Below are 22673 nucleotides of genomic sequence, written 5' to 3'. Positions count from 1 at the left end.
ATACGCGGACAGAGCACGGCGCGATTACTGAACTAGAGCCGCTACGAACGTCTGTACACGCAGCGTCGTAACAAGAGCTCGAATCAACCATGCACCGAATGTAAAACTGTAAATTCGCAGAGAATACGGGACGACTTCGACTTCGCGGATCTCTCGCTCTATTTCACGCTCGATTTCTCGCGCCATCTCGATAAAGTCCGATTACGCCGGATGTGCGTGGACAACGGATGGGGTTCCATTACGGAGCGAAGTCGGACATGGCCGTCCGCTGTACCGTTTCGAGAGAACGAACGACCAAATCTTTCGCGTATAACCTGATATCCGTGGGAACCTTTAACTTCCGAGCAAATTGAAAACTTGAAACGGGGAACTTTATATACCGGAACAGTAGGTCAGAGAAATGTACATAAAGAACGTCGCGTCGAACGAAAAGAAAGCGAGGAAAACTGAGTCCGTCGCTTCCGCTTTGAATCGAACATTTCGAGAAGGTAATTTAACAAAATTTTTATATTTCTCGTTTAGAGTTCATTAGTTAGACGTTTATAATTCGCGAGGGTGAGCAAAATCTCGAGGTCGGAAACGTTAATTCGATCATGGTAAAGGCCGATAAACAGATCGAGAGCTTCATTTCGAAAGGGCTCGAGAATCAGGTCGAAATCTCGATAGCTAATTGCTATCAGCTAATAAGCTGAAAATTAGCTGGAAATAAAAAGCTGAAATCAAGCTGTCCCCTACGGTCGAATAAATACAAATCGAATGGGAAGTGGAAATGACGAGAACCTAGGAAACGATAGGATACAGGCAATTTATAGGGTACCGGCGAACGTTATATCGTCAAGGATCCTCGATGGAACGAAAATGTGTACAGGACTTCGGGGAACGAACGCGAAATAGTTAAATCGACAAATCGATCCGCGTCGATCGCCAGAATAGAGCGGATTGTGAGAGCCGAATGGAATGTGCTTGGATTCCTAATACGGAGTTTCATTTAACGCGTGACCCCTTCTTTCGTACCCCGTCGCGTACGTTTCGAAACTTCCAAGGAGCGAGGCTGTGAGAAGGCTTCGTCTTCCTTGCATTTCAACGACAGAGTTTTAGAAAAATTTGTTTATTTCGTGAGAGGATTTCAGAATGGATACAAACAGATTAACAGGAATCCGCCGGATTCTGTTAAACGAAAGACCGACAATTAAGCTAATTCTTAAAATTTCGTCCAGGGCACGACACCTCTGCGAACAAAAATTTCGAGCGAATTTTTGCGAGACAAACAGAAACGACACACGAAATATGGACTAAAACAGACGACTCCGTTTCCATGAATCTTAACGTATATCATACCTCCACGACCGAAATTGCAAGAATCAAAACTACTCGAACGCTGTAAAGTAAAGTAAACGGTACCGCTTTAAAAGAAATCTTGAATTACCTCGATTCCGTTCGAGATGAATCGATATCCGAAACGAAATTCGGGCTGGTCACCGTGCGACCAACGTAAATGAAACCTGGAAATAACGTATTATTTCTCCCGTTTCGACCGTCGATTGAATTAACGTTGTAAACGAAAACGAAATCGAGGCTGTTATCAGGGATCGAAGGAAGGGAAAAAAGGGTAGCGCGCATGCGCACCGCGGGGCGCCGCGTTCGAGAATCGTGGCGGGCCAAGCGGCGTTCATTCAGTTCACTGGCACTATTTGCTCGCCATGGTTGCCGTTCTTCGAGATACCTGGTCGCGTCTAACTTCTTCTCGTCACGTGTTTACCTCTGCCCTTCGTAGCTCACTGATCTTCGTAATTTGCGATCGTTCGCGAACGACGCGGATCGTTCGAAAACGCATCGACGCACGATCGACGAGTGCTCGTGCGGGAAACGTTGTCGTCGGGTCTCGATGCAATCGTTGAACTTCGTCTCCATCGAGAAACACGGGAGAAACCGGTGCGAACGCGTCGATGGAAACGAACCAAGTTACGATGCGCGATGTGCTCGTGAAGTTTTGCCACGGGACCACCGACGAACTTCTCTAAACGAACGGTGAGAAGTTATGTTACCGGCCGCAAGAACTTTGTACGTGGCGGCGCGGTGAAAGAAAAGGTTGGATTTTTATTCTTCTCTCGCACGAGTTATTCTTTCGTCCTGTACGGTTTTACATAAGTAGAGATGGTAATGCGATATAAGTTACCCTTGGTCGAATTCCTCGGAAAGTAAAGGGCGGTCTCGAGATGTTTAATTACCACGCGATAATTAACGAGAAACAACGGTGCACTCCTAGTTTGCGGTGTTTCAACTCCGTCGTCCAACGTGGGCCAGGATTACAGTACTTTGGGATCGGTTAAATTTTCATTGTTTCGTCGACGTGTACGCTAGGTAATTAATTTCAGCTCTATCGTTTTAGACGTTTAGATCGTTCGTGCTTCGCTCTTAGTTCGATTGTAAAAATAAAATTACGCGAACATTTTCGAATTATTACGACCCTTTTTCTTTTGATTTAATTAAATCTGAATGTTGTCCCTCGATGAAAATAGAAGCGAACGTTTAATTCTGGAAGCGAGAATTGCTAGAAGTGACGTGGTTAGGGCAGGTCGTTTCGCAGATGCAATTCATATCTCATCGGCACGTACGATCGGCTGAAACGAGGCGGAATTAGGTTTCGGATAGATTTCGATAGCGAGAGAAGTTAATTGGTGTTAACCGAGCGTTCCAAGGTATCTATATACTTGAGATGCCAGCGACCCACATACAGCGTTTATGAGCGATAGACAGGGTAGACGTACAAAGGAGGTAGGGTAAAAATATTTATCTCGGCGTCGATGCGGTGTTAACGCTGGAACAAGGAACGATTCGACGGTGAATCGTAAACTGGACGCTATTTTTGTCGCATTCGTTTAAAAAAACTCGCGCCACATTGGTTGCATCTTTATTCGCGAATCATCCTGGCGAGTTTCTAATTAACGTACAATTTCCGACGAAAATAAAAATGCGGATGAAATTTGGATACTTTGGCTATCCTTTGTTCGAAATTCCGGTCGAAACAGTACAAGTTTCTCGCCTAACCGAGAAAGGAGTTGCCGTATTTCCGTTTCTCTCGCTTTTATCGTCGAAATAATAACGTAATAAGGCTTTTAAACGGTACAGCGAAGTCTTAATTGGTCTTGGAACTTTCGAACTGCTTTAAAGTCTCGACTGGCTTCACGAGACTAAACGATCTCGAATTTCCTCGACGGCTTTTAAACTTTTAACGAGTCTCCTGCATTTTGCATAACCAGTGAAGTACTATCTATGCACGTTCATAAATCTGTTACGTACCCGTGGAGTACAGATAAGCCTTTCGAAAATTGTCCGAATTAATAATTCATGGTTCGTCGACCGTTCTCCCTCGATCGCAGAAAAAGTGGCGAAGCCATCGCACCGATACATTAAAATATATACATCAACATAATATACATTAACATATATACATTAACGACCACGCTTCCTTTGAGCCCGTCTTGGCTTACAAATACATGTATTCGTAAAAGCCGCCACGACATCCGCCATTTTTAACCGACTTCGAAAAGGAGGAAGTTACTCGATTCGACGTGTATATTTGTTTTTTTTTTTCTTTTCTTTCCCCAGTACCTCTGCCGAGTCACGGGCAGTTCATCCGTGTAGTTCCGTGTAACGTCGAACGAAAAGCCCGATTCTCGTCAGGGAGAACGAATCCCCGTCCGAGACAGCGACAGGGGGCTAAAATCGATCAAGTTCGAGTTGGTTGTTCGAAGAGATCCCTCGTGCCGCGGGTGGAACGATCGTTTACCGGTTCGAGGGCAACGCAGCCAACGATCTCGGCAAGTATCGCCTTCGAGGAAGCGTACGCAAGAGTCACGAAGAAGCAGTTTATAATGTCACCGAAAGCCACGATCGTCTCGAAGTCAAAGGAAACCGTACACGACGATCGTTCACAAGCTGCGACGTTCCTTTCGCGATTCCCGATGGATTTTCGCCCCGTGAACCATCCACGTGTCCGAGCATCGCCGCGATTTCGTGTCGAGTCGAACGTCAAGTTGCCCACGTAAGAGGTTACCACGCGCGTTTTGCTTGGCGGACGTCGGCGACGATGGTGAACCGTAAATACGTAACTCGGTAATCGCGTTCACGCGCAATCGGCGAGGTGAAATTTCGACGACGAGGTGCGCGAGTGTACCAAGTGCACGTTTTACGAGACGCGAAACGTCGCGTCCGCGCCGGAATTGCAGAGAGGACACGCAAGTGGACAAGATGGACAATTGACGATAGAACGGGAAGAGAGCCGGCGGGGAGGACAGGCGATTGAAACGTTCCATCCAACCGACTCACGGGACGAAAATGTTGTCCACGGTGTCCAGTGTCGCGTTCGAATTGAATTCTTCCTACTACGCGACCATTGCTGGAGGCGACGATCAAGAGGGCCTCTCCGGTACGCTCATATGTGTTTCAATTCAACGCGATCTACCAATTGATTTCTTTTTTTTTTTTTGTTTTTTTTTTTTTCTAGACGACAGGTGGTTACATTTTCCGTTACGAAGCCGTAGATTATGGATGCCTTTCTTGAAAACTGATTGAGCTAGTTCCTTTCGCGTTCCTAGCTTCAACTATATAAGCAACTACTTCCGATAATATTTTCAACTTTAGAATCGTATACTACGCTTACAGCATCCTTGTTTAACGCGTGTAGTAATCGATCGTTTTCAAGACTAAGCTAGGTTTTGATTCGTTTGCAACGAATTCTTAGACGATTCATAGACCTATCGAATTTATATATTCAAGTCGATTTAACATTTCTACGGGCTTGCAAAATTTTACGTTTGACATTGGGAAATGTTATCGTTTCAGTAGTCAAGCCTCAAAACGCGACCACAGACCTCTACATGTTGCCTGCTTACATTCGCACGACGTCCATGGTTGTCTGCATCGTAGTGATGGTCCTGGGTATTATAGGAAACCTTATGGTGAGTCCTCGTCTTGATTTCACAATCGAGGTAGTTGTTTCGTGATGGTCGAGTTCAAAAATATAATTACGAATCTTGATATCGTTTTTCATAAAAAAAAACTGCCACCTATATATGGCGATCAACGTGTCAAGGGGCTTGGAACATCGATAAATGAAGAAAAATCACTTTTTAACCAAAATTTTGTTCAACTTGGAAAATTTTTAAAAAATTAACCGTTTTGAATTTCAAAAAAATACTCAGTGATTTTTCTTCATTTTTTGATGTTCCAAGCCCCTTAAATAAATCCGCAGACCACCTCGTTTCTCTAAAAAATAGCGTCGAGCTCGACGAAGGTGGATAAGCGACGGTATCTCGTTACACCGGGGATTGTTGATGGTTTTCAGGTGCCGTTGGTCGTGTTCCGCGGCAAGGACATGCGAAACAGCACGAACATCTTCCTGGTGAACCTGAGCGTGGCGGATCTCTGCGTCCTCCTGATATGCACGCCTGCCGTCCTCATCGAGGTCAACTCCGGACCGCAGATCTGGCCGCTCGGTGAACACATGTGTAAGTCACGATCCCCGGTTACACAGCTCGTACCTATTATTACACACGCTGGTCGGTTCGGGACGTCGAACGATCGTTCGATTCCCGCGAATCGATCAGCAACCAGCCGCTGAAAGTTGTTCGATCGGGTCCGCGTGTTATCGAAAGGTTTCTCGATAAACGGACACGAATATCGAGTATTTCTTCCTAGCGCGGATGCTTGGACGGCCGAATGCGTTTTTCAAAGACTCGGATCGACGGTGCTCGATGTTTTTTCGCTCGGAGAGAATAATTACCTGGTTTCCAATATGAATTTTCGAGAAACCGTGGTTCCGTGGGATTCATTTTGCTTGGCAAACATGCCGTCTAATTTAATTAAATCAATCGAATGCAAATAAGCGAGTAAATAAAGCAAATGCAGCTAAGCAAATAAACGAAGGCAAACAAGCAGGGGTATTCATTTATATTTATTTGCTTGCGTAGGGCTGGAGGGGTTTTCGAATTAAAACGACCGCATGTCACCTCGGCTATAGTTCGATCTCGACTACTGCCGGAGATCGTATTTCGTATCGATTCCCTACGTTCGTGTGCATTTGTAGTAACGTTCGGTTTCGTTTCATCTCGAGGCTAGGTTCAGAGATTTAATCGAGGAAATTTTCTGATGCTCCGAACACGAATTATTTTTATTTCCAATGTAAAAAGAAGGAATCGAAATAGCTCGATGCCAATGGTGCCTGATCTCTCTATGTTTGAATCATCCCCGAGCGAAACGCTCCGTACCCGAGTAATCAGCGTCGAGTCGAGTTAGGTTCGTCTTCCCCTGCAAACGTAACGTTACTTTTATCCGGAGTGCATATCCATTCCGAAAACTATTTCCCTCGAACGTACAAAAAACCTCCCCGACCCCGTTTTCCATGCAGCCAAACGGAAAGCTGGTTCCCAAGAGCCACTTCTCAAGAAGACCGCGATTTATCGTTCAAACGCAACATCTGCCACTGCAAACATCTCTAGTGTTTGGAAACTTTGACGCGTGTAATTTAGATATTTCCTGCTCGCGTGATTTAGATTGTATAACGTTTATACAATGTATATTCCATTCGAGCATTCGCCATTCCATCGATTGCCTCTTTTCGGAGACCATTGTACCTTCAAATTTTTAATACGAAATATTTTTAATTCTGTCCCGAAAGCGTTAAGGAGCGGCTCGGTTAATATATATTAAGCTCAGTTTTTGCGAGGGGAGTTTTGTCGAGGAGAGACAGGGTTTTAAGCTGAGCTCTACTTCAAGTCGTAATTAATTACGTTGGAGCGACGTCGCTGATTCTACTTCGGCCAAGAATTTCAGTCTTCGTTACCGCTGGATGGCGTGGCATAATATTGAAAGTTTTAAAGCTTCCATCAGCTAACGTGAGCCGGGTACGAAGGTTCCACGAAATTCATTAAACCCGCCCCGGCACGTCTTCGCGTTATATCAGAGCGAACCAGAAAATATCGCGCGTTTTAGTCGTCTTTCCTGTTACTCTTAAATCTTCCATCGAGGTAAAGTTGCCGGACGTATCGTTGGGAAGTTCCTTTCGCGCTGGTCGCAAAAATTGATCTCCGTAATAAAATTCCAGCGTATCTGGAATCTACCCACGAGTACGAGGGACAATCGTCCGAGTTTTATGGATTCGTAAAATCCTTTGGCAAAATCCGTAAGGACGGCTACCATTGGAAGGAATGTTACGTCATATTCGATACTCTTAAGACATCCTCTTCGACGTTACGATCACCGAAACGCGCTCCACTTTCGTAAAAGCCAGTTTCTAATTCATCGCGAACTCTCTGATTATGGAAAACGAGGAGCTTCGGATTCGTGACGCGGAGATGAATAAAATAGCGAACATGTTTAACGACCTGAGAAGTGCGGCGCAGCTAGAGTGCCGTTATTAAAATTTACCATCGATTACAATTTAATTTCGCGTAGCTATCATCTTGATAACGCAGCAGAACGGCGATATAAAGTCAATGAAAATGATTAGTCAACGTGTCTCCTCGTGTCGCTCCGTTAGAAATTCGCGAAAGTTATTATCCCAGTGATGGGTGAGCATCGAGAACGTCTCTCCGAGGAGTGTCGAGGATCTTAACGCGTTGATCGCCGCGTTCATCCGTATACAGCTGACAAGATTTTTCATCGAGAAACTAAACGAGACGTTGAAGGAAATAAATCTGCAGAGAATTCGCGAATTTGGCGAAATTGCAAAAGTATGTACCAGTTAAATATAATGCAATAAGACACAAAATGTAATGCTACATTGTAACGTGGACCCTGTAATAGCTAAATATCTGACATTAAAATAAAATAAATTAGAAACGAAAGTAACTATTTTAGATTCGACAAAAATAATGTTCAGTTATATAAAAAAACAAAAATTATTAGGCGTGTATAAATTTCCACGAGTTGTTTGGCAGTCAACGTGTTAAAGAGATTTGCAAGCCGAGTAACAAGCTCGCGAACGTTGGAATCGAATCCGGTACAGTCTTTATCTTATAGGAACTTCGTGATCTACTTACGCCCCCAAGACCTTCCCCAGCGTCCAACACCGTTTTTGGCATAAGTCGCAACGTCGGTACGAACGTTCGTCGTCTGTTCAGAGTTTACAACCGCCAAGAATAATCCCTTGGTTCCCTCGGGGAGCCAACTATTCGCGACTCTCTCGGTTTCCTATCCAACGCCAGCCAGCGTGGGTTGATTAATTAATTAAATTAATCAAATTCATACGTCATCCGCGTCTCGTCGATTTCATACATCTGTGATCGTGTACTCGAGTCCTTTCCGAGTAATTGTTACTCTGGTAATTTCATGCATTTATACGACCAAGTGAAAATCACGTAGAAAATGTACCCGCGGAATATATTTCGTAAAATAACGCAATGATATTAATGTTTCGATTTACATCCTAGTTTGCATTCTGGTTACGTTTCATATTTGTTTTTACATTTTTGCGGACGAACGTATACGTGTTTTCGCAGTTTGGTAACTATGTTGGCGAGCTTCGTTTTGTTTTGTTCGATATTCCGGACGTGTATTTGTCGACTTTTTAATGCCGTTCGGTAAATATTTTTCGTACTGAATTTTTGGAAGGCCGTTCGATACGCAGCGCGGTTGAATGCAACTTGTTTAGCTTATTCGCTCGTGATTCGCTGTTTCTACTTGTGCAGCGCTTGCAAACATGGTCGGTAGTTTGGACGTAATTTAGTTGGTGCTATTGATCTTAATATTTTCTGACTGGCTAGAACCAGTTTACACACGGGATCCATTGCGTGGTCAATATTTACCTGTACCAACACGAGTAGAAACAGCGATCAACGAACGGACACGTTAATCGAGTCGAATTCACCGAAATTAACACGTTCACGCCGATGCTGCTATTTCTATTTCTCGTCATAGGGCGGCGCGATGGTACATGCCATCTGGTAGACACGCAAGCGTGGACCACCGGTGGTACACGCCGGCGCGAACGTATCGAGTCGAGCATATTCCTTTTCGAAAATTGTCAAACCCGTGTAAATTCTGCATACGATTCTTGGCGCGAACCGTTCAATTCGTTTCACCACGTTGAATTTATTCCCACCGTCCTTTTCACGTTCTTCCAGATCGTTTGGGGAGATTTTTGAATGATTTACCGCGCTATTCACTCCGACCTTTTTCACCGCTCTTATCTATCCTTGCGTTTCATCTTTTTCAACCTCCCACGCTTCTTCCTACGTGCACGGAGTTTGATAAATATACCGCTCACGGTTTATCCGCAATTTCATTCCTGTTCTTATTGCGTCTCCCCGTCCGTTCGTTTTTCCTCGGTTTCCCCGTGCTTTTGTTTATTAAGCTTTAGGAGTCCGCGCGACACAGCAACCGTAGAAACGGAAACCGTGAAAGCCTCGAAAATTACATTCCCGATAACTTCATTCCGAGGATTCCGTATATATATATCCACGGATCCAACGGAAAATTTTCACAATCGCCGCGAATTGTTTATTTTCCATTCGCATCGGCAAACGTTGTTTATAGAGTTTCATTAGAGCCTGACGAGAACCGATAAACTGGCATGTTCGAAACGTCGTTTCAAATTTACGTCCAGCGAAGGAATTTCCGTTTCAATGATCCCGCTACCCGTAGCAATATTTCATATTCTATTACGAGATCACCGAGGGAGCGAAACATTATTGCTCATTTATTATTGGAAACGGCGTCGAAGGGCGGCGTGTTTACACTTGTCGATCGAATTATTACGGGAGAGAAGATTGTTTTCTCCGGTACTGTCTCCTGGAAAACCTTCGAGACTTCTCTAAGAGACGTCTCCTTGGAAACTGTATTTCTCGCCCTAGTAATGTATTTCTAGACCTAGAATTCGCATTAAAAACCTTGAAACGGTGGGAATGTTTCCGTATTTTCCGCGAAGGTCGACATTTTCTCCTGAAAATTTTCCACGTCGTCCGAACGTTAACGTTTAAAATCTGACAACCCGACGCACCGTGTAAGCTATCCGATAGCACGTATCGTTCTCTCGAGTAACCTGTTTCTCCCCTAAGCCCGTTACAATTTGATCATCGACTGTAAAACCCTCGCAGACGAGCTCTGCTCCTCCCGTTTCTCCCGTAACACGGTATTATACTCTTCTTTTTTTTTTATTTTTTTTTTTTTTTCTTTCTTTCGACGACAACACGTAGGCTGTAGCACTTTCTCGTTATCGTCGAGAGAGCCGTGAAACGATTGAACGAATGCAGAAGGAGGGTTGGACGGAATCATGCAGCGAACGGCGAGGCATCGCGAAGGGTCCGCGTCGTATACTCGATGCGGTTACCGAGGGTTGGAGGGGGATGGCTAACATCGAGGGATGGCTGATGGGAATAGCATTTAGGCGTCTGGCCTTTATGAGGCTGCGTACGAGCTTCGCTTTAAGTTGATGCCCTTACCTCCCCTCTCGTCCGTGGAATGCTACCCTCGCGTTCTTGGCGCGTCTTCTCCGCGTCGAAGACTTTGTATTGCGGGGCGAAAGAACGATCGGTCCTGTTTTCGAAGGGGACATCCGGCACTCCGAGGGAACACCGAGCCGAAAATTTCGATTAATCGATGAAATTTACACGGGGTTAATTTAATTTAATCGTCGTTTGTCGAGTGAAAATTGGGAATAAGTACTTGGGGTGGATATTGATTCCGTACTTTTATATTCGATCACTTAGTACTTCAATTTACGCTTGCACTAGGTATAACTACTTGTCAGGTTGGTACATTGAAGTATCAACGTTCTGAGTCATCGATTTGCATTTACATACACGATTGTAGAATTTTGGGAGCGATCGAGGGTGACGAACAATTGAGAAGGATCAAACAGGATGCGTTTTATTTAATGATAGAATTGGAATGCGAAATTGTTCGAATAGCAAATATTTTTATTCAAACTGGAGTTACGATCGAATAAAATACACAGTGTTCAACTCGGTGATAGAAACGTAGTCATACGTGACTATTTACAGTTCGGTCTCATAAATATTTCTAACCCTCTATGTCTGTCGAAGAAATTTGGTTAAATTAAATGGTAGGTTTGATGTTCCCAAATGTATGTTTATATAAATGTGTTGATATACAGGGCGTTCCAATATTCAATAGACATAGAGGGTACGAATATTTATAGGATCGACTAATTTACAATTATTTTGTCGCTTTTCTCAGCACGCAAAGCTAGCCCATTATTTTACATCGTGAATTTTAGCAACATTATTTCTAGCTAGTTCGATCATTTTATTTCTGAACGCCACGTTGAATATTTTTCAAATTACGCGTGCCGCGTCATGGAGATATTTTATTGTTCCGATAATTGTTTCACGCATCGAGATGTCAATTTTGTCAAACAACGTATCTGCGCAAAATTGCAATTTTTGCGATGCATTCTCGACACACCCGTCGCTTACAAACCAGTCGTTTACACGTTTGTCGAACTTTTGAATTTCATAAATTCCGCTCGAACGAATACGTCGGAAAATCGAACCGGAAAGTTCGTCGCATCTTTGCGCAGTTTCGCGTTGCCATCCCACGTCGAGTTTTTCATCGATAAATGGACAGAGATGTGGGTACTTAAACTACTGAATACCGCGAGCACGTGGGCGGAAGAACGAAATCTTTTTGAAAGGAAAACGTATCTCCTGCGTCGGATATCGGGCAGAACGTTTGAATATTTATTTAAAAGTGGATTCCAGAGGGTCGGAAAGAGCTCCAGTGAACTCGAAGCGCCCTTCGCTTCGGAATCGTAAAATCTACCGAACCGATCGAGATCCGTAAACAACAGAAATTAAAGCGGGGATCGTGCATGCTTCTCCGAATACAAGTACAATTACTTTGGACCTTCCTTTAGATAAAATAAAATTTCGTATAATTTGTTACGGAGCACGTTTAGCAAATATTTACGTTTATTTATCGAGGGTAATTCGAAGTCGACGATGAGCAGATTCTTGGTTCCCAAGGAGAATATCCTCGACACTGAACAGACATCCCACGCTGAGAGCAATGAATCAAATTAATTTTGTAGTAAGTTGGAGAGAACTTCGGTCGGATTAATGCGTGTTCATGGGCTCGGTGAAACGTTCGACGACCAAGCCTCGTAAATCATAAGTTTGGGCGACGAATACCCCTGCCGCTAGGTATTAAAATTTATTGTCTACGGACACGCCGTTCATCAACGTTGTGATCGTTCGAAATGGCGATGAAACATTACAAACGTTCCGACTGTAGGATGCTTGAGCGAAAACAACGTAAGTTTCGCAAAAGACTTTATTCGTAAAAGTGGTCTCTACGGAGTCCGAGCTAGAACCGACTTTATTCTTTGTTCTTTTTAAACATTGGTTCATACACACTCGTACGTACGGGCATCATAGGTTTCTACGAGAGGGAATTTAGACAAATCTTGATTTTGATGAATTGGATTTCGTTTAAAAATTATTGTTCGAAAAGCAACCATATCGTTGATCTTTCATTCTCGGTTTGACTGTATCTCGCTATCGATCCAAGCGAGAGGTTTGCCCATTCCTGATTCAGAGAATGTCCGAGATTGTCCAAGCTTGCATTGCTCGACGCAATCGTAATATTGTTCCGATAATTTGGCCATGGAAGGAAGTTCGGCGGAGATGCACCGTGGTAAGAGAAATTTGTCCGCAACATCGCCGAAAGGTGTACTAGTATCGAGAAAGCGGAGCACAGAATTTCTGTCCAGAATCTTACCAGTGGTTAGTTATGAAGTTTGTTCGCGAACTATACCGAAGTTCTTAAAGATCGGTATGCTACGAGTTTGTAATATCGGAACCAGTTAGAGGGAGGATCGAAATGATTGAAATGGCGCATTTCTTGACGATCACTCTCTCATACGCAACCAAATAGTTTCTTCAAAATTAACACGTTCGCGCCGGCGTGTACCACCGGTGGCTCGCGCTCGCGTCTCTATCAGATGACGTGTATCATTGCGCCGCCCCGTGACGAGAAACAAAAATAACATCGCCGGCGTGAACGTGTCAAAGTTCATTTCTAACCACTTCAACTGCTTCATAACCGCGACAGACGTTCACTTGTACGCTTTCCAAGCGAACGACCAGTTCGAATCGTAATCCTCGAGGCAAAACCATTATCGACCAAGGGGAAGAAACGTGGCGAGCGAGGCGAGTTTCATCGCCGAACTCCTAAATTGCGTTTTCGATCGCAGCTGTCGGTCCCGAGGAGCCTTTCTTCGACGCGATATCCGTCGTTAGCGCGGCTCCTCGTAAAAGAAACAAACAGCAGATGCCTCTAACAAGGCGCGAAACGTCCTGGGAAAAATAAACGGGAACGCGATGAACCGACGTTGCCATTTTTATCGCCATACCCGAATAACTACATTACGACGGGATCGCGACGAATTTGGTTTTATTTTTAAAAGTACGGTCATCACTGACGCCGTCTACGGCGCAATCGAGTTTACCAAGTTGGCCGTAACTGTTCATCAATTGGGATATCCGCGGCGACGTCTATTAGTCGTTCTAAAAATAAAAGTATCGGGTCGTCGACTCCCTCCCCGCACAATGACGCGAGTCGCGATCACGTGAAATGTGATTTTATAACCGTCGTATACATCTTTTTACTCTGTTCGGCTGCAAACCGATAACGGCCAATTAGAATGCCTGCGCGCTTGTAAAAAGGAGATATAAAAACCGATCGTTCCGGAGTTTCACGTCCAATCGTAGCGAGATTTGAAGTGGCGACTGGATTCCTGATAGGTTTAACGGGATGCAGTTAATTCACTGGAACGAACAAATTCGTTGCGAAGTGGGCACTGGTTTGTTTGCTCGAAATTCTATTCCCTTCGGTGGGTACGTTGCGCATAAACATGGGACATGGTGAACTGAAATATTTTTAACGCGTTCACTATCGTGTCTGATACTTTTGACAATTTTTTTTATTATATACTGTCTTTGGTACTTAACATTCAGAGTTAATTTCGTTCGGTCTTCGGTGAAAAGCACTGTCAACCATACGCGGTTGTTAAATTGCACGCGAACTGTACAGTATTTATCTAAAGGGAACGCATCTTCCATTTACAGTGAACGCATCGTAAAGTCGCCTCGAAGCTACCTGGCGTTAAAAAAATGTTGTTATTGCGAAAAGTTGCGGATCTCTCTCGTTAGTTTCGCGTTGTATCCATATCGGTGGCGCATTATAAATTCCATAAACGAGCTTCCTGATTGTTTAACGAGCTCATCGATGGTCAGCCGACAGCAATTACGCCGAGCTTATTTACCTTCCATTTTCTTGACCGCAATTTGCCAATAGCTGCGCCGCGATGGTATTCCTCGGTTCCCCGAAAACAAACTGGGAATACCGTCGGACGCTAGAGAAGAAAACGTGGCTGCTCTGAGAGCTGTTTGCGTCGCAAACAACTCCTTGCACTTTAACGTCCGTGGCTTCCTTCTCGCTCCCTCGACGACGTTTTAATAGATCGCTGTCTCGTTTCCTAATAACCGGGTCAGGTGTGAAAAAGTCTGCTTCGCGGAACGCCATTCGAGGACTCGTTGAGAAGCGAATTGTCGGTGCTTTCAAGCGAGAGAGTACTTTATCTCGAGTATGATCCGAGATCCCTAGAAATTTCAGAAGTAACTTCAACGCTGTAACTCTACTCGAGACGGCTCGAGGATAAGTTCGTCTCCAATCTAAACGCAATTTCCAATCAGGATCCAGCCGCGCGTCGACGTCCCCGCAGAATTCCGTTTAACTCTCAACGGAAATTTACTCGGAGAATTTACTCGAGCGATCGGTGAACGATGGCACTCGAGGTGAAATCGAGACGAATTAGTTCATTGTTAATCGCGCCGTTTGCCAGTTTCCCCGACGAAGTTACACGGTCGGTGTGCGTCGTCTAAAACGGACCAAGTTTTCGGCTGAATCGATTCCGGCGTGGATCACGGTCGATCGCTGCCAGTGCAACGTGGAAATCTCCGACCGGGCTGATTAAATTCCAAATATCGTTTGCCGACTCGCTCGCCGTGAATCCACTGGGTAATTTTAATTAGAAAACGTTTGGGCACGGGGCGAAACTTTGCGAATTCATTTGGCCGAAACGGTAGCCGGGCGTAACGCGACAAAGCAGATTTCTCCGCGTGCTTTAGAATTTTCCAACGATCCCGGACCTTTTTCTTTGATGTAAATAAGTAAACGAGTGGCGAGAGGGGAAGGGGCGAAGTATGTTTTCGCATAGTTCATAGACACGCTTTTGTGCAGTGCATAATGGAACAATGCTGAAAATACAAGGGAAAAGTACGCTATGAAAAGTACGCCGATTTCGAGGACAAAGGAAGAGACTACGCTCCGCGTCGAAACGATGGACGATTTGATTTTTTTTTTTTTTTTTTTTTTTATTAATACGGTTAATAGTCGATATAGCTAAGGATCGGATTACTAAAGCGTTGAATTTTGTAAGTAAAGTTAATAATCGCGAACAGCGAGCGGATTCACTGGAATCGGGTGAAATTTACAGGGGTGTCCTGTGATTTTGGCAAGGATTGTACGCTTGTGAGTCCGACTTAATTGTATTCTCTGTGCGTCAGATTGCAAACATACCCTCGTTTCACTTCTCAAAAGAATAGCGAAACGAGGTGGCCGTTGGGAGCACTCTATTGACTAGCATTATAAACTTGGATATTATGTCAGCCTCGATGCTCTCGCGCGTTCAAAGAGGAATATTCTATAATAACTCGGTAGAAATACTTTATTTTGTAAAGCGAAAGCTACTTTAAAGTCGCATCGACCATGACTTACAACTTGGACTTCTCTTTAAAGGTTAGGTCCTTTGTGGCAACGTAATAGAATTTAGTTGGAAAATGAAAACTTATTTTTGCGGTAGTGTATGTATTAGATAGACTGGATGTCGTTGCAAAATATTCAGGAATCGCATTACGTAAAATATTCTAACGTTGGAAACGTGTCTTTTTTTGGTATTATTAGACTTGATTATAAATTCTTGAAGTGTTGGCACCACCAAGTTGTTAAGTCTTACATCCAAACAAATTTTTAATAAATTTCTATTTTTAATTAATTACGTAATCGTCCTCGTTGTCGACATCCTTTCGTCATCTAGCGTGCAAATTTTCAATGCCGGATCGACGAGTGATAAACGAGTACTTGAAATTACAAAAACGACATCAGTCTGCAGTCCACCTGATACATCGTGAAATATCGATTTCCCCTTTTCCCGTTTGTAGGCCGCAACGAGAGGCGATCTAGAGAGCAAACGGACGTCGAGCCTGTAATTCAAGGCGAAATAGATTTTCCTCCGTCTATGGAATTATCCGACAGTGTTCCGTTCGGATCAGAGAAATTGCATTCATTTGAACGAAAATGGTATAACGATGACTAACAAATATCGACGGGTGTTTGATTACAATTTCGAATAAACGCGACGCGTAACGCGACGTGTTCAAGTTTCGCGGAACGTCAACAAAAACGAGATGATATTCCATACATTTATCGGGTTGCTCGTTCGTCAAAGAGGCGATGATACGTCACCTATGAGCGTAACGGCTATCGACAGTTGCTTCGCGACGAGCGAGAGAGCCCCGAAAACCGTGACGAGTTAACCACGCAATTTGTGATAGTGCGATCGCAATTACGACTCTCAAAGTTCGAAGACACGAACGCCTTCTTGCCGCTTGCATCGAGACAGAAGACAACGCGGTACGACAGCTCGCGAAGCCGCCTGATGAGTGTCGAAATACATCGATCATTCTTCGACATTTCTACCGATCGAAACACAACTTCCCTTCGTACAGTTTCAAATTGTATAGGAATAAATTTTTAGCTGCGTAAGTACTTTCACGAGTCTGTCATCGCTGAGAAAGTGTCAACGGTGTTTCACGCTCGAGGCTGTACCTTCAACGAATCCAGAGATTCGAGAGGTATATCCCGAGGAAATACTCGGATAAAATGAACGGGCTGACCGGTGGCGTGACGGGTCCGTCGAAATATTACATCGGCGAGGGCCAAACAGGATGTAGGAAGCGAATTTCATTGATCTGGTTGGTCTGTGATCACGGGGCTATTCAACGGAGAGAAATGAACACAGGTCGAACGCGGTACAGCCCCTCGAACAGCCAAATCCCTCGGTCGTATCGATTCACCGGGGACTTTTCCTGGGTATACAACGGATTTTTCCTCGATTTTTCGTTTCACTTTGCAAATTTCTCGCCGATGCGACGACGAACGGATCACGAATCCCTCGCGGCAAAGCGATTCGAATAGCGTGTGATGTTTTCTCGATAAAAGGTCCTAGTTTTCCATCCTCCGAGCCAGTTGTCGGTTTTATCACGCGCAGATCAGTTTCCAACGTCAACGTTTCTAATAAAGTACCGTCTTCCGCGAACGTCGGTCTTTAATTTAATAATACCAAGTGACAGCCCTATTTCCTGTATCCGATATCGAGGTATCGAGTCGCACCGGGCATCACAGTTCGTTCGCGCAGCATGCTCTCCAGAGCTTCCCATTTTACGAGAGCACGTGCGACCGAGCATATTTCGCTCAAAGGGTGCCAACATCTACGTCACGCGCCACCCTCGCGAAATCAACCCCTCCGCCCGAATCGTAAATTTCCTTTAACGTTTTCCCCAGCAGCGCCACGTATGGCCATCAGCATCCAGCCCTTCCGGAAGGATTGAAATTCCGTGGCTGGGTATATCTCGTCGACGCAGATATCCGGGTCTAGAAATAGGGATGAAAAATTAGACGGATCCCCGTGGAATACTCCAGGATCGGTTGCCATGTTCGCGTTTCTTTTCTCTGCGAGCCATCTTGACTACCAGAAGTCTGACGAACACGTTTTCAAGCTTCCGATCGCGTGCAAAATACTCTGCGTTGCGGTTTTTTGCGCGATCTCTTTAAATAAGAGGAAAATCGGATCAAGGATTAATCGAATCGGTTGTTTTACAGACGATTCACGAGGGTTTTAAGATTCTTAGACTCGCGCTACGGCCGACGACCCTTTTGGTCCCTTCACGAAACCGCCACTACAGTACTACAGTTACTGTAGTACAGCAACACTCGAGAAACGATACGTATTTTGATTTATTCGTTTCGCTCTCGCGAAATAAAGCGTCGTTTTCCTTCGAACACTCGGCATGATTCATTCGGGAAACCGGGAAACAGATTTCGAACGAAGTTGCATTCGTCCAAAGGAACAACGTCCTCTGGTCAGGTTTGGCCGTTCGCCAGCGTCCATTATCGTTCTCGTCGAGATTTCACGGAACCGTCTCTCTTCCTCTCTCTCTCTCTCTCTCTCTCTCTCTCTCTCTCTCTCCGTGATTTTTTTCCTCTTTTTAGGTGGTCTTAATTTATTCTCGCAGGTTCGCCGTTTTCCGCGTCTCCCTAAATCATTCTTAATACTCGGTTCCGTTTTGCCTCGACGAAAATTCAGCTCCTCCGCCAGGCAAACCCTTTGGTATTTGGGTTTTAGCCACGACTCGCTCTTGAAATTTGCCAACTAGTCGTTTCGAAAAAGGAATTACGAAAAGCGCGGATTAGAGTTAGCGAAAATTGCAGCGAAAATTGGAGCGAAAATTGGAGCGAAAATTGGACGTAGAAAATATTTGCAAGTGTTTTATGGTGCGATATATTATTTTAATGGTTAAAAGGCTCGAAGTCAAAGGAAAACGACAGAGCATCGCGATAAATCTCGGTGATATCGCTCGATATCTATGTCGATAATTGTCTGCTTCGATAAATCGGTCATCGAGCATTAATGACATCCCGTCGTACGTCATAATGACACTCGCCTAGCCGTTCGTTTAACGATGATCGTACAGGGACGTTGTTTTGAGTCACCGTTGTTTGCGTAACGATGGGAAAATTGCCCTCGTTGCCAGCTGATACAAAACTAGGCCAAAGATGGGAAAAATTTCGAAGGAAGGAATAAAGATAAACTTTTAAATGCACGTCGAAAGATATAAAGATAGACTTTTCGTGTACGAACATCGAGGGAGCGTATTATTAGCTTTGAGTGTACTGTTGCATCAGTCGATGAGAAATACGACCAAATTGGCCACTCGTCGGTAGATTATATATCGATTTTTACCTGGTTGAATAGCTATTCGATAGAGCTTTTCGCGAATTGCGGTTCGTGAATGCTGCGCGACGGGAGTGCATGTACGAAGCATCGTGGCTGTACTTGAAATTTATTTGTAATTCCACTTTGACTCTTTTCGAATGCGACGCATAACGATAACGATATTTCTTCACCCTTTGCACTCGTCATACACAGTCCGCCACGCTTTGCCCGATACTTTTCGTGTCCCGTAAAACTGGCGGTACCGCTTATTTCTATTTTATTAAAATATCAAATTTCCGACAAAACTATCGCCGCCTTTCGAATCGTCGGTCGCCGCGTGAAAGCGTCTTCATCTGCATAAGGCGGGTTTTCATGGATTACGGGCTAACCCAAATAGATAGCGAAGAAGTCAAGCGGGCTCTATCGCGTCTGTTTCTCGAGCGTGTTTGTGCAACCCCCTCGTCCACCGATAACGACGTGAATTTAATGAAAGTGACGCAATCGATGTTGCGCAGCGAGCTTGGTTTCACGGTTAAACCACTTGTCAGCTTATCGCCGTAGTCGCGCGTTTAGCATCCAGAACAGCTGGATTGATAAATCGAACTTGGAAGCGAAGCAGCTCGCGGAACTCGTAATACGACGTCGTTGTTATTAATGTTTAAAGGGAGTAAATCTCGCTATTTTATTAAGACAAAATTTTATTTTGGCTATTTCACAGATCGCGATCCAGTTGCGGAAGGTTCGAGTAACTTGCAAATGGCGAAACGTCTTCGAAACGAGCGTCGATAGAGCAGGAAAGCGTCGTTGGCCGGCGCTTTCAACGAAATTGCATTCGCTTGCTAATCGAGAGAAACGCGAAAGCGCACGTCCTCTCGGAATATTTCTTTTGTTTAATTTTTTTCCGAGTCTCGCGTTTTATTATCATCCAATCGAACATTTTTAGGTCAACATCGAATCAACGCGGTTACGGTAAACCACTGACCCGCTTCTCCAAATTGGTTTCGTTATTTGTCGAAAAAACGAAGAGTTTTAACTGGTTTCCTTTATTTTTTCTCGCAGAAAATAGCATTCCATTCGCCTTTACGTGAGATATTACTTAATTTTCCTCGCGGAAAATGTTTTTCTATTTTCACAGAGTCTCTCGGCCGACTCCCGTGCCTAAATGGCAGCGTTAAACGCTGCCCCGCAACCATCTCGCAACGTTTAATTTCGAAACCGATAGCGACCCACGTTGCCATCAATTTCGTTTGGCAATTTATGATACACCGCGCCGCGCTCGTACATCTCGATTGGGTCCATTCGATTTGCGTATTGACTGACGAAATATCGTCCCTCGAGCGCCGCGGCGATTTACTGCGAGGAAGATTCTCGTTTCGCGACAAACTGCGATCCCGGTAACGCAATTTCTTTTTTCCCCTCGAATATGGTCTCGATAAGTATCAATCCCTCGACCTTTTTACGTGGGTATAATCGATCCGGAAGTATATTGTACGCGTTTTTAGTATCGATGAGCGATTTTGAAATACCTTGCACACGGCGCTTCGAAGCGCGCTCTGAATTTGCCAAAAAAAGGAAACACGGACCAGATGAAGAGTACGACACTCTCCAAGGTACGCCGTTGCCTTGGAATTTCCATTTGAATGCAAAGTATGAAAGGGTAGAAGAGTATAAAAAGGTACATTCTGCGCGGAAGGATGGTTCCACCGAAGATTGTTTCTCGTGCCGGGCTACGGGTACAATTTGCCAGCCTTGTTTTCGCTGTTCGCTTCTCTTCCATTTTTCTGCTTGCTTCTCTCTTTCCTCTTCTTTTTTCTCTTCGACCTCTTTTCTTCTCCTCTCTTTTCTACTAAGACTTTCCTATTTAAAAAGCTCGTGCGATTTACCTCGTCTTTAGCACGACAACAACAAAATAATTAGACGAGTACGCTCGTCCAGAGCACCGAAAAGGTTAAAAGTGATTTTTTGAACGTACAATTTCAATTTTACATCGGAATACATTTTGTATCAGAATACAGCTAATTATTAATCGAAATAATAGTACATCGAGTCACGAACGTTCATAGATGTTTCTTTTCGAAGCAGAGCTTTCGGTTTCGCAGAAATTCGTTATAAAACTGGGCCGGATTCGATTCGATAGAAAAATGCCTCGAGCGCAAAGGGTTAAAAGTTGAACCTTATCAAAGGCACAGCAGCCAGTGCGTCTCCCATTTCCAAGTTTCCCGACGATTACCCGAAAACCTCAGCGTCGTGCAGCGGCTGGGGGGATGAGTCCTAATTTAATATATCCCGTGGACCCGGCCGGTCCACAAAGCCTTTTATCCGTCTCTGGGTAGTCCTTGAAGATTTGCTGGGACAAGGCTAGGGCAAGGTGGAGAGCAGAAGGGCACGCGTTTACGGGACGTACTCGAAGGCCTGGAGGTGCTGGACAAGGTTGATAGGGGCTGGAAACGAGTAGGTGAACGTCTACCACCCGCTAGGAATTACCGTTGCTCTTAGAGGCTGTACCGAGCTCGAAGCATTTAATGCTACGCCCGTCGTAACGCCGTCCAGGCTTCCATCCAATTCTCTTTAACCTCCGTGGCAGGAAATACGATGGAATAGGCGCCTGCCTAGCCACCGCCAGCCATCTCCATCGGGTCACTTTCTTCGCCAACATCGAATCCTGGACGGATTCCACCGAGCCAGCTCTGCCGATCTTGACACCATTGTCTGCTCGTGCGTTCTTTCAACGTGACCACGTGCTCGGTCGATCGCAAATACCCGAACGGTTTCAAAACGAAGACATCGTTTATTCGAGATTCATGGCGATCACGGTTGGACAACTCGTAGAATTTTTTAATGGTCCATTCGAGGTTCAAAATCCACTCCACTTGTCCAAGAATTTGAAGTTTCGAGAGACCCCTGAGGTATCGTCCAGCGATCGGTTATATTACGTTCTAAAAGGAATTAAAGGACTTGGTTTTACGACGAGGGGAAAAAATCTCGCAATATCCAGGAAAAGGGTGGAGGAACAGTGTCTCGAGAAAACGCCTTGCGTAATTTACGAACGGCCTCTGAGGAGTAGCGTAGGCCACCGCGAGAGCCAACGTCAGCCACGCGTCTTTTTCGCTCCCCCTTAAGCTGGGATCCGACTCGTTCGAAACGAGCCGTATTCTATCCACTCGCGGTAACACGAGAGCCATTTGTCTAAATTTGCGTAAAGCCTCGGAGCCCCTTTTCTGGAGCCACGGCAATGAAGTTCTTATCGGTCCTCGTTAACGAGAAGAGCCCCGTTAGTTCAGTCCTAGAACTCGTGGCGCGATAAGACCGACGCGGCTTAAGTGGATAGTCGTATTTTTCATTATCGTACTCCTCGTCCGGCCAGTATTTGTGTCGCTACGATTGTTTGGCGGAAACCTCTGCTTCTATTTAGGGCTCTAACCGAAACGAAAACGCGCCAGTGTAAACGAGAGTAATTTGAGGCGCTACTAATTTTAGGTGCCATTAGTTTGAGGCGCCACTAATTCGAAGCGCTACTAATTTGAGGTGCCACTAGTTTGAAGCGCCATTACTTTGAGGCGCCACTAATTCGAAGCGCTATTAGTTTGAGGCGCTA

The 22673-nt window shown here is 44.7% G+C and overlaps 1 protein-coding gene across 3 annotated transcripts in view; it reads left to right on the top strand.

Moving 5' to 3' along the window:
* Positions 1 to 3674: 3674 nt before the first annotated feature.
* Positions 3675 to 22673, top strand: part of LOC128895140 (growth hormone secretagogue receptor type 1) — a 32429-nt gene continuing 13430 nt past the window's right edge. For 2 of the 3 annotated variants that reach the window (XM_054157442.1, XM_054157444.1), the window contains exons 1-3: positions 3675 to 4429; positions 4846 to 4961; positions 5348 to 5510. In XM_054157442.1, coding sequence (XP_054013417.1) covers positions 4339 to 4429; positions 4846 to 4961; positions 5348 to 5510 — 370 coding nt within the window. In that variant the 5' untranslated portion in view covers positions 3675 to 4338. The remainder of the gene's footprint in view (positions 4430 to 4845; positions 4962 to 5347; positions 5511 to 22673) is intronic. The other variant, XM_054157443.1, reaches the window with a different exon arrangement.

The sequence above is a fragment of the Hylaeus anthracinus genome, unplaced genomic scaffold (assembly GCF_026225885.1).
Source record: "Hylaeus anthracinus isolate JK02 unplaced genomic scaffold, UHH_iyHylAnth1.0_haploid 4, whole genome shotgun sequence".
Lineage (NCBI taxonomy): Eukaryota > Metazoa > Arthropoda > Insecta > Hymenoptera > Colletidae > Hylaeus > Hylaeus anthracinus.
This window is presented reverse-complemented; position numbering and strand designations above follow the sequence as displayed.